We start from the raw sequence: 16,421 nt of genomic DNA, 5'->3' as shown, positions 1-16,421 counted from the left end.
TAATTTTTGTTGGTACAGGTGGTATATGGACCAAATTTCTGTGATTTGCTTGTCTTTGGTTTATGTATGCCTTGATTCGTTTCATATCCCTGTGAAGCCCCCTTCTTCTTTTGGTCTACAGAACATACAGTTTTTTGGTCTATGGAACATGATGGCTGAATGACTGAGTGAATGAATTAACTGGTTGGATACCTAACCAAACACAGAAAGTTACAAGCAAAGATGGGTACATCATCTGAGAATTCGATACCTCAGTACTGTGTGAGCCCTAATATGTCTCCAAACATTATGGTGTGCAATTGTAGGTGGCCAGATAGTGTTCCTTGTGACCCCCTTGACATGGTTCAAATGTGTGTCCAGCAAGTATTGGCAGTGATTTCTGGAGGACTGCTGTGAACGTGTTGTGAGTCAGCTTCATCTCACATGTACTGGGTCAGTGGCACACTAGGAGAGTGTGTGGTTGCAGAAAGCAGTGAAAATCATCATTCTTCTGAGATGCCTGCACTTTCCTCACTGCATGTGTCTGGGAACTGCCCTGCTGATGTATGGCATGAATGTAACAACTTCTAGGGGTTAGAAATGGAACAGTGACATTATCTCAGTCATAGGTAGAAGCAAGTTACAGACATCAGTTCGTTGATAGAATACAGGAGAAGTGCAACCAGTCTGCAAAGACTTGTATGATCAATCCTAGAATGTTGCCCAAGTGTGTGGGGTCCATACAAGCAGAACTAAGAGGAGGCACTGAACATATAAAGAAGAGGGCAACAAAAATGGTCACAGGTTATTCTGACTCATGGGAGAATGTCACAGAGATGTAGAATGAGCTGAACTGAAAGTTGCTTAAATATAGACACAAACTCTCCGAAGAAAGGCTTCTCACAAAGTTTCAAGAATCAGCTTTAAGTGATGAATCTAGAAATATACTACAATGTCTAAGTATCACTGCCAGAAGGATGATGAGGACAAGATTAGACTAATTACAGCTTGCACAGAGGTATTGAAATAATCTACCTTCACACTTTATATGCATGAATGAAATGGGTAGAAGCCCTAATAACTGCTACAATGTGAAGTATCCTTTGCCATGCACTTCATAGTGACTTTCAAGTATATACATAGATGCTGGTATTCATAAGGGAAAAAATGTTGTTTTTCATCTGTTATTTGTTACTTTATGGATTCTTCCCTCAGACACTAGCTTCTCAGAGCTGTGCAAGAGGCAACTAACATTACAACACATTACATCCCATCTGACCTTAATCTACATTAATTTCTTTAGTCTCAGCACTTCTTCAAAGTAACTATCCCTCTCTTCACTCCCTTTTAATTTTCTGTTTCTTTTATTTTCTGACCCATCTGTTTTTCTCCATCTCCCACCTCTACCACATAAATTGCATTTAGTTTTTCACTCTTATTAGCTCTTGCATGATATTTTGTCAGTGATCTCTGTGTCATGTGTTATCCTATCTTTCACTTCTAAGCTCCCAGCTTTTCAAATTTCCTCCGGTGCAGTCCCCAACCATCAGTCTTCCCCTCTCATTCCATCTGGTCAGTCTTCTCTGACTCATAGTTCTGGGTGAATTTTCCCATGCTCTTCCCATTTCCTAAACCTCACAGCTCTTTTCCTTCACCCCTCTTCCTTCCCCTTCAAACCTTCTCCCAGTAGAAGCAGCCACTGGCTCTGAAAGCTTGCAAATTTCCTTAAAATTCACATGTGTGCATTCTCCTGCTGCCACTTGGTGAACAATTTTTAAATCTACCCAGTTACATTATTGCTTGTAACAGATAACTTACTATATAAAACACAGTGTATCACTGCACGCAAATGCACACTCACTGGTGACTCAGATCACAAACATGATGCTTTGTCCCTTGCACTCTCTCCACTTGGTTCAGGAAGCTGACTCTAGGCTCATAAACATGCCACGAAGCCCAATGCATGTATTTATGTCCTCCTTTCAGTCCATCTGGAAAACTGAGACAGCTCTGCCCCCCCCCCCTCCCCCCCAAACCCCCATGATCAGTGAGATACTGAGTTCAGGAGAATGGCAAAACATTACTGCCACACACTATAAACAATAGTTTTCTTGTAATAGTATTAATTGTTGTCATGTGTTGTAATGTGACAGGGTGATTTAGTTGTCCCTCACTTTATGAGCAACTACTCTGAGCCCTCTAAGTAACCTTTAACTGTGTAGCATGGATCACTTACAAAGTGATATTTAGCCACTGTGCTTTGATTAAAAGGTTGAGTTAGTCTATATAATTCATTGGCATATCTTTCATGATTGATTTGTTTTTTTTTTGTTTCGTGAATACTAACAGTTGTGAAACAGGCCTATAGTTTTTGCTGTTCTCTGCATTAACCATCTTTACTTGGGCAGTGTAAGACAGAGAAAACTCTTCATTCAAAATTTTAAGAGTATGGCTAGATGAAAATTTAATCTGGAATAAACATACAGAAATGTCGTTATGTTTTCAGAATGCTAAAAAAATCCTAATGTTAATACAGTGTTATGTTCACACTTTGCACTCATGTATAGCACAGTAAGATATGCCATCATATTTTTTGGAAAATAACAGTCTGAGAAAACACACATTTATACATCAGAAGAGAGCAATAAGAATAATAAAAGAGTTGACACATGAAGAATCTACATCCACATGGATACTCTGCAAATCACATTTAAGTGCCTGGCAGAGGGTTTATCGAACCACCTTCACTATTCTCTATTCTTCCAATCTTGTATAGCAAGCAGAAAGAATGAACACCTATATCTTTCCGTACGTGCTCTGATTTTCCTTATTTTATAGTGGTGATCATTCCACCCTATGTAGATCAGTGTCAACAAAATATTTTCGCATTCGGAGGAGAAAGTTGGTGATTGGAATTTCGTGAGAAGATTCCATCACAATGAAAAACGCCTTTCTTTTAATGATTTCCAGCCCAAATCCTGTATCATTTCTGTGACATTCTCTCCCATATTTCGCGATACATGCAAAAAAATTTTAAGGAACTAAAAATCATAACCCTATCATATACTTATCTTTATGAAAGTATATGTTTTCTGAAGGCATGACATGAACATTCTGTGTTAAACAGTCAAGTCCATGACTACAAAATAAAAAAATACAGATGATTTTGTAGAAAAATTCATGCAAAAGACATATATCAGGAAAGTGTTCTTTATCAGCATAAAATTCTGCTAAGGACTAATGACAAAATACTGTAAGAAATGTCAAATAACTTTATTTGCAGAATGAATTATCATAATAGGTAACATAATAGAGGAAAATCTATGAAATCCATGAATTGAAGCAAAGTATGGAAATATCTGCAGACGTATGCAATGACTAAATATATCACTGGCCACCCAGCTATGAAATGCAATTAATTTTAAATTAGTTTTAAGTTATTTTCTTTCAGAGACCAGTGCACCGTCACGGTGCAGAAGAAAATTGCATTGCGAGAGTAACAGGTTCCAAATGAAGAAATGGGTCACACATCAAATGGCTCTGAGGACTATGGGACTTAACTTTTGAGGTCATCAGTCCCCTAGAACTTAGAACTACTTAAACCTAACTAACCTAAGGACATCACACACATCCATGCCTGAGGAAGGATTCGAACCTGCGACCGTAGCGGTCACACGGTTCCAAACTGAAGTGCTTAGAACCGCACGGCCACACCGGCCGGCTGGCCACACATCGAGTAAACAATTTAGTTATAAGAATAATTACAGTAAAGGTCATAGGTGAATGAAAAAATGAAATACGCATCATCACAGTATGTTTCCATGACAAGTGCCACTACCTATTCACTGCAGAGTACACATACTCAATTAAGCAGGAGATTTTTACAAAAACCAGTTAATTTTTATCATGTCACATGAAAGCTTGAATAATGACAGTTTCAGGTACTGAAGAAAGATAAGTCTACAATGGTGAAAACATTAGATTTCACACTAAGCTACACTCGGATTGTAGTAAACAGCACTAACATGTGAAGAAACAACATGACACTTGGTCAATGATTAGTCGGTACACATTATTTCAATGAACCAAAGTTCCTTAGCAACTAGTTTATGATTCTATGAGTAACCTTTCCTCATAAATCCTTGAACCAGTAGTTGGGCCAACAATGCATGATGTTTTAGTCCTATTTCAAATGTTCTTTTCTTTTTCCTCCTCTAAATAAGAAGGAAATGAGCTCCCATAAGTGATAAGAGTCTATCTTTGAAATGAAGCAGAAATGTATCATATGCTTGTAATGTGGTATCAAAATGTGATATGAAATTAATTTGTATATGTGATTTAATCAAAAATTAGTTGAATCAACAAGCAAACTGTAGTTAGTGAAAAATTTTATTTTCATAATATAACTAATGGATGGAATGTCACCCATAGGTATAAGCTATCATATTACGTGTATTGTTGTAAATACTTGTATGAATTTTTGTTGAAAACTAAAATCTATATGAAGAAATGAACTTCAAGGACAAGTGGTTTATACAATGTGTTAGAGATGGCTATATGTGTCTTTTAACAAGTGCATGTTCAAGTTTGGTGACATGAACATGCATGTGCAATGAAATTAGTATCATGGCTCACAACGCTTTATACATGGAGAAGTGAACTAAAGTTGTTTGGCAGATACTCACCTCATCAACGGACGCTGATGGTCGGGGTTCTCTTCGCTGAAAATTCGAGTGCAATGGGTAGTAATGACGCCAGGGCTGTAAAAATGGATACATTCTGCCATAGCGTCAGATTTTTAACAATAAGCACACACTCACTGCACACAGAATGAAGACGAATGCCACATCAATTCTTTGATACATGGCAACCAAGTGAAAGTGTAGCACTCAATATGACATGAACACCAAGAAAACTAGTGCACACATGTGCAACGGTAGCATATCGCATATTGACCATTGGTAACTGTTTCATGCCACCGAATCAGACAGTGCACAAGTGCACAACATGGCAGTGAGAATGAAGCAATCTGGACATTACTGTTAACACATAAAACTAAAATATATAATGAACTGATATATTATGAGTATAATATTTTAATTTCTTGTAGAATTTTTAGGATAAGCTGACATATCCATTCCAAAAAATAAAATAAGGGAAGCCTACAAATAAAGGATGTGGAAACCTATCAGCAAGTGTAAACAAACAAAAGAACAACACTGTATGTCACCATAACATGTCCACATACAGTGTGGGGCAGTTGTACAGGAACATGATATAAGACCCCCCCCAGGACGCTGCTAAATTAGTGTTTAATTAAGAACAAGCAAGGACAAGATACCGATGGAAAATAAAATTCAGCAGAGATATTAACTAGGCAGGCTGCTTCCCTTTCATGTCCCTCGACTCTTATAAATGCCATCTGGTTTCTGTACAAATTGTAAATAGCCTTTCACTCCCTGCATTTTACCCTGCCACCTTTAGAATTTGAAAGAGAGTATTCCAATCAACATTGTCAAAAGCTTTCTCTAAGTCTACAAATGCTAGAAATGTAGGTTTGCCTTTCCTTAATCTTTCTTCTAAGATAAGTCGTAGGGTCAGTATTTCCTCACGTGTTCCAACATTTCTAGGAATCCAAACTGATCTTCCCCGAGGTCAGCTTCTACCAGTTTCTCCATTCGTCTGTAAAGAATTCGCAATGGTATTTTGCAGCTGTGACTTATTAAACTGATAGTTCGGTAATTTTCACATCTGTCAACACCTGCTTTCTTTGGGATTGGAATTACTATATTCTTCTTGAAGTCTGAGGGTATTTCGCCTGTCTCATACATCTTGCTCACCAGATGGTAGAGTTTTGTTAGGCCTGGCTCTCTGAAGGCTGTCAGTAGTTCTAATGGAATGTTGTCTACTCCTGGGGCCTTGTTTCGACTCAGGTCTTTCAGTGCTCTGTCAAAGTCTCACGCAGTATGATATCTCCCATTTCATCTTCGTCTACCTCCTCTTCCATATCCATAATATTGTCCTCAAGAACATCACCCCTGTATAGACCCTCTATATACTCCTTCCACCTTTCTGCTTTCCCTTCTTTGCTTAGAATTGGTTTTCCATCTGAGCTCTTGATATTCATGCAAGTGGTTCTTTTTCCTCCAAAGGTCTATTTAATTTTCCTGTAGGCAGTATCTCTCTTACCCCTCTTGAGATAGACCTCTACATCCTTACATGTATCCTCTAGCCATCCCTGCTTAGTCATTTTGCACTTCCTGTCAATCTCATTTTTGAGAAGTTTGTATTCCTGTTTGCCTGCTTCAATAACTGTATTTTTGTATTTTCTCCTTTCATCAATTAAATTCAGTATCTCTTCTGTTACCCAAGGATTTCTACTAGCCCTAGTCTTTTTACCTACTTGATCCTCTGCTGCCTTTACTATTTCATTCCTCAAAGCTACCCATTCTCCTTCTACTGTATTTCTTTCCCCCATTCCTGTCAATTGTTCCCTTATGCATATTGCTACAATAGTTTGCTGTTGAACAAGTATGAGCAGTAAAAACCAAACAACACAGTTCACAGTTCTTGCAGAATAATATGGTACATGTGACACTATTTTTCAAATAAAGTAAACAGACATTGTCACGGATTTTTCTAAAATTTGGCCTATTTGTGCTACACTTATTCCAATGTTAAGTTGATGCATTGTTGTTAATCTACCTGGTACATGTTTCATGTTTAAAGATGAGCCGTAGCCTGCCTGTTCCAGGACAAAAAATAACTCCTTTATATATCCTCACAATAATAGGCACTAAAACTACACATTGTTTGATGTTTAAGTTACAGAAAGTACAATCAAAATGTCACTCATTCATTTAACTGAGTACATCAAAAAATTCCTTCTTTATAACAGTTCCTTCTACCACAAAGGTTAGGCCAAATTATTTATTTAAATTATGAACTTAGCTGATATAGTTATACAAACAATACTTTTGACAACTCTGGTAATTATTTTGGAATTAATTAAGGGCTGGCTTTGCTAATATGTTTTTGAATAGACCTAAACAAATATTTATGAATGCTATTAGTTCTTCTTTTTATAACTACTACAAAATTTATATTTGTTTGTAAGTCAACAGTAGAATCCAAGTCCTGAAACAATTATTAATTTCACCTTATAATGTTCTGTAGCAACAGATATTAACTAGGATTTGTCAGAATAAATTAGAAAATTAATTACATACACAAAACTAACCACATAATTATACCTGGTCAGCTATATTCCTTTAGACTGAGGACCAACCTTTCTCTTTTATGGAAATGCAGATTATACCCATGTATGTTAACAGTAACTATTCAAAAATTAAGAATGAATTTAAGGAGGCAGATGGAAAAACAAGAGAGCAAGTAAAGAGATCCCAGCTTGCTTCGTCACATTATTCCTTCATTGGATTGATTAGATAGATATTGCAAATAACTATCTGGGCAATTCAATGATCACAAGTGACCCAAGAAAGTGGGTTTAACATTCTACACACAAAAAATATTACATAATAAATCTCCTTACAAAACACTACACTACTTGTGTTTTTCAATTTTATACTTATATGAAATTGAAAAACATATGTGGTGTAGTTTTTATAAGGAGATTTATTATTTAATATTTTTGTGTGTATGTTATGTTTTTGTGTGTAGAATGTTATACTTACATGAACCCCCCCATGAACCATGGACCTTGCCGATGGTGGGGAGGCTTGCATGCCTCAACGATACAGATAGCCGTACTGTAGGTGCAACCACAACGGAGGGGTATCTGTTGAGAGGCCAGACAAACATGTGGTTCCTGAAGAGGGGCAGCAGCCTTTTCAGTAGTTGCAGGGGCAACAGTCTGGATGATTGACTGATGTAGCCTTGTAGCACTAACCAAAATGGCCTTGCTGTTGTGGTACTGCGAACGGCTGAAAGCAAGGGGAAATTACAGTCATAATTTTTTCCCGAGGGCATGTAGCTTTACTGTATGGTTAAATGATGATGATGTCCTCTTGGGTAAAATGTTCCGGAGGTAGTCCCCCATTCGTATCTCCGGGCGGGGACTACTCAAGAGGACGTTGTTATCAGGAAAAAGAAAACTGGCGTTCTATGGATTGGAGTGTGGAATGTCAGATCCCTTAATAGGGCAGGTAGGTTAGAAAATTTAAAAAGAGAAATGGATAGGTTAAAGTTAGGTATAGTGGGAATTAATGAAGTTTGGTGGCAGGAGGAACAAGACTTCTGGTCAGGTGAATACAGGGTTATAAATACAAAATCAAATAGGGATAATGCAGGAGTAGGTTTAATAATGAATAAAAAATAGGAGTGGGGGTAAGCTACTACAAATAGCATAGTGAACACATTTTTGTGGCCAAGATAGACACGAAGCCCACGCCTACTACAGTGGTACAAGTTTATATTCGAACTTGCTCTGGAGATGACGAAGAAATTGAAGAAATGTATGATGAGATTATTCAGATAGTGAAGGGAGATGAAAATTTAATAGTCATGGGTGACTGGAATTCGGTAGTAGGAAAAGGGAGAGTAGGAAATGTAGTAGGTGAATATGGATTGGGGGGAAGAAATAAAAGAGGAAGCAGCCTGTTGCAATTTTACACAGAGCTAAAACTTGGTTCAAGAATTGTTAAAGAAGGTTGTATACAGAGAAGAAGCCTGGAGATATTATCAGGTAGATTATATAATGGTAAGACAGAGATTTAGGAACCAGATTTTAAATTGTAAAACATTTCCAGGGTCAGATGTGTACTCTGACCACAATCTATTGGTTATGAACTGTAGATTAAAACTGAAGAAACTGCGAAAAGGTGGGCATTTAAGGAGATGGGACCTGGATAAACTGAAAGAACCAGAGGTTGTACAGAGTTTCAGGGAGAGCATAAGGGAACAATTGACAGGAATGGGGGAAAGAAATACAGTAGAAGGAGAATAGGTAGCTTTGAGGGATGAAGTAGTGAAGGCAGCAGAGGATCAAGTAGGTAAAAAGACGAGGGCTAGTAGAAATCCTTGGGTAACAGAAGAAATATTGAATTTAATTGATGAAAGGAGAAAATGAAGCAGGCAAAAAGGAATACAAACGTCTCAAAAATGAGATCAACAGGAAGTGCAAAATGGCTAAGCAGGGATGGCTAGAGGACAAAAGTATTTCACTAGTGGTAAGATACAGGAAAGTTAAAGAGAGCTTTGGAGAAAAGAGAACCACTTGTATGAATATCAAGAGCTCAGATGGAAACCTAGTCCTAAGCAAAGAAGGGAAAGCAGAAAGGTGGAAGGAGTATATAGAGGATCTTGAGGATAATATTATGAAAATGGAAGAGGATGTAGATGAGCACTGAAAGACCTGAGTCGAAACAAGGCCCCAGGTGTAGACAACATTCCATTAGAACTACTGACAGCCTTGGAAGAGACAGTCCTGACAAAACTCTACCATCTGGTGAGCAAGATGTATGAGACAGGCGAAATATCCTCAGACTTCAAGAAGAATATAATAATTCCAATCTCAAAGAAAGCAGGTGTTGACAAATGCGAAAATTATCGAACTATCACTTTGATGTCACGGCTGCTAAATACTAATGTGAATTCTTTACAGACAAATGGAAAAACTAGTAGAGACCAACATCAGGGAAGATCAATTTGGATTCTGTAGATATTTTGGAACACGTGAGGCAATACTGACGCTACGACATCTCTAAGAAGCTAGATTAAGGAAAGGCAAACCTACGTTCCTAGCACTTGTAGACTTAGAGAAAGCTTTTGACAATGTTGACTGGAATGCTCTCTTTCAAATTATGAAGGTGGCAGGGATAAAATACAGGAAGTGAAAAGCTATTTACAATTTGTACAGAAACCAGATGGCAGTTATAAGAGTCGAGGGACATGAAAGGGAAGCAGTGGTTGGGAAGGAAGTGAGACAGGGTTGTAGCCTCTCCCCGATGTTATTCAATCTCTATATTGAGCAAGCAGTGAAGGAAACAAAAGAAAAATTCGGAGAAGGTATTAAAATTCATGGAGAAGTAGTAAAAACTTTTGCCGATGACACTAATTCTGTCAGAGACAGCAAAGGACTTGGAAGAGCAGTTGAACGGAATGGATAGTGTCTTGAAAGGAGGATATAAGATGACCATCAACAAAAGCAAAACGAGGATAATGGAATGTAGTTGAATTAAATTGGGTGATGCTGAGAGAATTAGATTAGGAAATGAGACGCTTAAAGTAGTAAAGGAGTTTTGCTATTTGGGTAGCAAAATAACTGATGATGGTCGAGATAGAGAAGATATAAAATGTAGACTGGCAATGGCAAGGAAAGCGTTTCTGAAGAAGAGAAATTCATTAACATTGAGTATAGATGAAAGTGTCAGGATGTCGTTTCTGAGAGTGTTTGTATGGAGTGTAACCATGTATGGAAGTGAAATGTGGATGATAAATAGTTTAGACAGGAAGAGAATAGAAGCTTTCGAAATGTGGTGCTGCAGAAGAATCCTGAAGATTATATGGGTAGATCACATAACTAATGAGGAGGTATTGAATAGGATTGGGGAGAAGAGAAGTTTGTGGCACAACTTGACTAGAAGAAGGGATCAGTTGGTAGGACATGTTCTGAGGCATCAAGGGATCTCCAATTTAGTAATGGAGGGCAGCGTGGAGGGTAAATATCATAGAGGGAGACCAAGAGATGAATACACTAAGCAGATTCAGAAGGATGCAGGTTGCAGTAGTTACTGGGAGATGAAGAAGCCTGTACAAAAGAGAGAGTAGCATCGAGAGCTGCGTCAAACCAGTCTCAGGACTGAAGACCACAACAACAACAACAACTTATATGAACTGGCCATATGAAAATCCCCATATGAAATATTTACATATGGTGTATTGTACATCGGCACAAAATACCACAAATTATATTTTTAATAAAAATAGGCATCATCATCATAAGTGGTTTTCTGTTTATATAAACAAACATTACATTCTAAGATACATATCATTTTATAAAAGTCCTCTCTTGCTTCAATGAATAATTTATTATAGGTTGCAAAAGTTAAATTGGATTGCACCTTGCAGTTCATTTTCAAACAGAAAATTTCACTTTTCCAATGTTTAGTATTTTGTACAAGCACTTTCACTCTTTTAATGAGATTTAACACTTTTTCTCACCAAGTTGTCCATGCCATCAGCATGTCCAAGTGACAGTTAGAAAGGAAATGCACTGCTGTCAGCTTCCTTGGAAGTGGTTCTCCTCGCCACAGTACATGAAAAAATTAGACAAAGTACCATACTTGAGTACATTCACTTTTACTTCTAATGAAGTCTAAGGAAAAAAATGTTTCACTCTAATGGCAAATGATAGTCATTACTTCATAATTAAATACATTACATAGTTCTCATAACATCACAATAATTAGCACTAACATTGACTATAGTACAAAAGGTGGGGACAAATAAAACTTTTAAAATTAAGTGCATATTACACTACAAAACATCACTCTAGCTCATAAATCTGTCCAAAATGGTTTAAACATGAAAGATTTGCGTTTCTTTTCCATTTACAAACTCACTCAAAGGCCAAGACCTGGTTTGCAATTCACATCATTTATGGACTCATCATCTTGATGTCCAAAATACGTACATTACCTCTAGCAAAAACTCAAAATGTGCAGTAGATACAATATGAAAAAGAATAGTCACTATGACATAACTACCACTAGAATGAAAACTCTTTGATCCAGTCATTGTCCTACTTCTCCACCCAACTCTGAGTACTACTGCCATTAAACCAGAAAATTAAGTCTGCACAAAATCACAAAATGTTACCAAATTGTTGACCTTTTTAGAATATTCACATCACTCTAGCACCACAGTTATCAGTTAATCAGCAAAATTACTTTTCTTCATTCGAGTACTACCACTTTAAGCTCATAATTCCTAAGAAAAAATAGAAGTTTTTGATAGGCTACGGATCCAATGATGCAGCATTATATGACTAATATGTCACTAATGTATTTCTCTTTCTGTTAAGCTCCCATTACTGATCAGTCAAGATTATCACTTAGAAAAACTATTATTTCACTGTATTCCATCAAATTGCTTGAGATTCTAGTCTGAATGGCGATATACATACAAATCTTGCTTTTTTCCCCAGAAACATTACTCCAGGTAACTAAGTTTAAATTTTTATTTCCTTAATGTTAGACAAGGCTGTACCATGACACACTTCTGTAAGTAGATAGTTATCTCAATACACTGACTTCGCTGAACACAAACATTTCTATTATACCACAATTAATATTAATACCTAGTATTCGAGATGGTTTATGCTGCATATGGCCTCTGCTGCTGCACCAAGTTATACTAACTTCACACATAAGCTGATTACTCCAAATGTTAATTACAGTTTTCAGATAATCTGCACCTTCTCCTCCACATGTGCTGACACCTTCTTTCTATTTACCTTACCCCTTTGACAGAAATTCTTTAACCGTGGTTCGAATTTACATTCAACATATTTTGTAACACCAGAATCCCTTTCTTCCTTGCTCTTATGATTCCATTACTTATCACTAACACAACATAATATTTACAAAGATAACACTGGAGAAACCTTTTCCAAAATATTCCTATACTAAAGTATCCTTCTGTACAAAATCACATGAAAGTCAAAGATAGAATGTTTCTGATTCACTTATCAACTACATATATCATAGGAGAAGAGTTTTCCTGCCTCAGGAAACGAAAAATTAGACAAAAGGCTGGGGTAAGCACTATCACCACATAATGAATCCAACACAGAGTGTCGAACCCTCTACTTGTTTGTAGGTCTTACTTTTGTCTCAATGCACACTCCATTCTCCTAACAAAATCGATACTACCCAAGCTCAGAAACGGTTTAAACTGTTGTGGGTCAATACTCAAACATCTAATTGGCAATACATAGTGTTTCAGATCAATAATATTCTTTAATCAAAAAATCCTGTTAGTCTTTGAGTAAGCCAATTCATAAGAGTTGTCGTGGGCAATGCGTACCACTCTGAAAGGACCATGATACACATGCGAAAACTTCTTAATCTTCTCATTTACTTTGCTATATTTTTCTTTGGTTTTCATGAGGACAAGGTTGCATATTCTGAAACTTGCTGGTTTCACTCCTTTGTCATTCCTTCTCTTCCTTCCTGCTGCTTTCTTTTTCATCATCTCGTTAGTCAATTTGATCTTTTTGTCTTACCTGAGGGAAATCCACTTCTGCTCTCATGATGTTGCAGGGTTTCTCATTGAGCATAAGTTCATATGTGGCATATCCTGTTGATTTGTTCCATAAAATGTGGATAATATTTTCAAAATGTCGAATTTGACTGCCCAAGCAGTGTGTTTCTTACTACAGTAAGTCCTTCACAGTCTATTAATTTCCTTCATAACCCTTTCACTCTTGTTACCGTGTGGAAAATAGGTAGAAATCTTTGTTTTATCTTGTGTACTGCCATACAGTGTTCAAACCTCTCTGAAATAAATTGTGGGCCATTGTCAGACAAAATTGATTTTGGTACCCCTACATTGCAAAAGTAATTAGATGTCAACTTCTCCATTACAGTATTAGTATTTGCCTTCTTAATTCGATACAGTTTTACATATTTTGAGAATGTGTCCAAAACAATGAAAATATACTTTCAACCTCCTGTAGATGGAGGCAATGCTCCTAGAAGGTCAACTGCTATAACCTCTATAGGTTCACTAGGAAGGTCAGACTGCATTAAGCCTTTTGATGTCACACCAGTTGTCTTTACTCTCTGACATTTATCACATCTTTCTAGTCTCTCCTTAACCCTTCTCCACAAGTTGTTAAATGTTACTTTCTCCTGTATCTTAGCTACTATTTTCCTGATCCCATAATGTTCAGAACTCTCACGCAAGTAGTCAATAAATTTATCAACATGTTGGTCAGGAAAGCTTAACTTCCAGTCCTGATCATTCAAATTTTTCCTCCTAAAAAACAACCCTTTGTGTATAGTATAGTACTGTTTCACCTTTGGAATGTAGTAATACTGTTTAACCAACCTTAAATTTGTACCCTCATTCTGCTACCTTCTCATTTGCTTGCAAATTTTTCTAAGTTTCTTGTCCTTCACTCCCTGCAAATAAAGGAACCTTACTTGTTCTTCATGGTTCTCACTACTGTCAGTATCCTTCTTCCCTGTTGGCAACCTAGATAACACATCAGGCACAATATTGTTTTACATACCTTACCTCCAAATCAAATTGGTGGAAATACAAAGCCCACCTAGTTAACCTGGTGTGTTTCTGCCTGCACTTCTGAAGGTAATTCAAAGCCTTATGATCTGTATATGCTATGGTCTTATGTCTAAGTAAATAGTACTCAAACTTTTGAAATCCAAATTTAATTGCCAAAGCCTCTAACTCTGAAATGGAATAGTTTTTTTTCCATGTGGTCGTAATGTTCTACTAACAAAAGCAATGGTTTTGTGTTCAGCCCCCATCTCAATTGGAAAATTTCTATCCCCAAACCACAAAAACTTGCATACAGAAAGTCAGTGAAAAATTTGGAGGTCCTAGCATCTTATTATTTACTAATTCCTTTTTCAAACTCTGAGATGCATCTTCTGACTCCTCTGTCCAATCCCACACCACATTCTGTTTCAACAAAACACCAAGGCAAGTATAGTTAAATCACATCTGATGTGAACTTTCGGTAGAAGCCAAACAAGCCATATGTAGCTTTAAGATCCTTCTTGTTCTTGGGGTGTGGGAAATCTGCAATGGCAGCAAACTTTTCTGCATCAGGATGTATACCTTCCTTGTTAATCCTGTGACCCAAAAATGAAATTTCCTTCTTTACAAATTCAGATTTACTTAATTTTAGTTTTGTACTTCATCTATACATAGCCCTCAGTACAACACTTACCTTCATGTAAAAATGCTGTACATGGCCTAGATTCCTTGGCCAAACTGATATTCCAATAGCCACAAGTCAAATCAAAAGGAGTCTGAAACTTACACTCATGGAACTTTTGCAAAATGTCGTCTATGTTAGCTGGTGTATCACTCACCCCTACAATGATTTCATGTAACTTGTTGGCATCCAGAACCAACCTGACTCCACCATTCTTCTCCTTTACAACCACATGTGGGTTATTATACCAGCTGGTTGACCTTTTAATAATCCCCCATGAGACCATCTTTTGGATTTCTTTTCTCTCCGCTTCCTTTTCTGAAAATGGAATAATATATTTTTTTCTGAAAAATGGTTCATGATCCTTAAATTTTAATTTACACTCAAAATCTTTTACCAAACATGGGCTGTCTGAAAATGCCTTACTGGTGCTTTTAATTCCTCCTTTTGATTATCTGCAACATCTCCAATATCCTCAACTCCCTTTATTATTTCCAACCTTACTCTCTCCTCCTCGTCGTCCTCAGTAACCTGCCCAGTAGTCAAAACTCCTAATGGCAAATCTAATTCAGATTGCACACACTTGCCCATCCCTTCCCAAAATGATACTTCCTACCTACTTCTATTGCACTTAAAATTAAACTTACCACTAGCAAAATCAGTATTTATGCACCATTTGTACAAGAAATGAGTCCCAAAAATTACATCAATGCTGAGATTTCAAATCACCAAGAAATTGCACTCCTACAGCTATCCTGCCTATTCTAGTTAATTGTACCTATCATTTCACACTCCTTGATAGCTTACCAGTTGCATTAATAATTTTTATTCCAGAAACATGCATCACTACTATACCCTCTGTGTTCTTAATAGAGCCAAAAAATGCCTGTGAAGTGCCATTCAAGTCACTACCACTGTCCAGTAAACACTTAACATGTATACATTGTACACTTGTTGTTATCACAGCGTGCCACACTTCCTTTTCACTTACTATGTGATCTTCTTCATACAACAAATTCTCAATAGTCCTTTCCCTGGAAAAACTATCATCCTGCTTACCAAAACAATTATCAGACACAGTAAAATGACAGATAGCATGGGTCTCATCCTCATTACCACTCTCAAACTCTAACTCTTCATTAAGCCTAATATTATCCTCCTTTATTCTTTTTTTACTTAACACATTGCCATAATTATAAATTCAAATACCTCATCCTCATCACTGCTGGATTTATCACTACTATCATCATTACAGCTACTGTCAGAACCAGACCCACTGTCACTTTCGTTCTCCTCAAATACTTGGCTAATTAGTTGACCCTTGTTTCCATTATTGGACCACAAAGCAAAACACCTGAATTTCTCATGTTCTCTTAAAAATTTACCATCCATTTTTATACTTTGGACATCCTGAGCAACAGCAACGCACTCTGTTTCATCACTTAGTTTTATTATAGTAACTTCCTCCTCTCCTTTTACAGTATAAACATAGCAACATGCACCATCATTCAACATC

The 16,421-nt window shown here is 37.0% G+C and overlaps 2 protein-coding genes across 2 annotated transcripts in view; both read right to left on the bottom strand.

Moving 5' to 3' along the window:
• Positions 1 to 16,421, bottom strand: part of LOC126426981 (uncharacterized) — a 635,564-nt gene that overhangs the window by 413,818 nt on the left and 205,325 nt on the right. Inside the window, exons 2-4 of the mRNA XM_050089139.1 lie at positions 11,161 to 11,450; positions 7,674 to 7,922; positions 4,665 to 4,739 (exon numbers count right to left, since the gene is read on the bottom strand). Coding sequence (XP_049945096.1) covers positions 4,665 to 4,739; positions 7,674 to 7,922; positions 11,161 to 11,183 — 347 coding nt within the window. The 5' untranslated portion in view covers positions 11,184 to 11,450. The remainder of the gene's footprint in view (positions 1 to 4,664; positions 4,740 to 7,673; positions 7,923 to 11,160; positions 11,451 to 16,421) is intronic.
• On the bottom strand, positions 14,494 to 15,217 carry LOC126426982 (uncharacterized). Its single transcript, XM_050089140.1, has 2 exons — positions 14,918 to 15,217; positions 14,494 to 14,819 (listed from the first exon to the last, which is right to left on the bottom strand). Exons 1-2 carry the CDS (start codon positions 15,189 to 15,191, stop codon positions 14,683 to 14,685), a joined length of 411 nt encoding a protein of 136 aa, XP_049945097.1. The 5' UTR covers positions 15,192 to 15,217; the 3' UTR covers positions 14,494 to 14,682.

Source organism: Schistocerca serialis, chromosome 11 (genome assembly GCF_023864345.2).
Source record: "Schistocerca serialis cubense isolate TAMUIC-IGC-003099 chromosome 11, iqSchSeri2.2, whole genome shotgun sequence".
Classification (NCBI taxonomy): domain Eukaryota; kingdom Metazoa; phylum Arthropoda; class Insecta; order Orthoptera; family Acrididae; genus Schistocerca; species Schistocerca serialis.
Note: the sequence above shows the minus strand (reverse complement) of the source record. Positions and strands in the feature narration are given on the sequence as shown.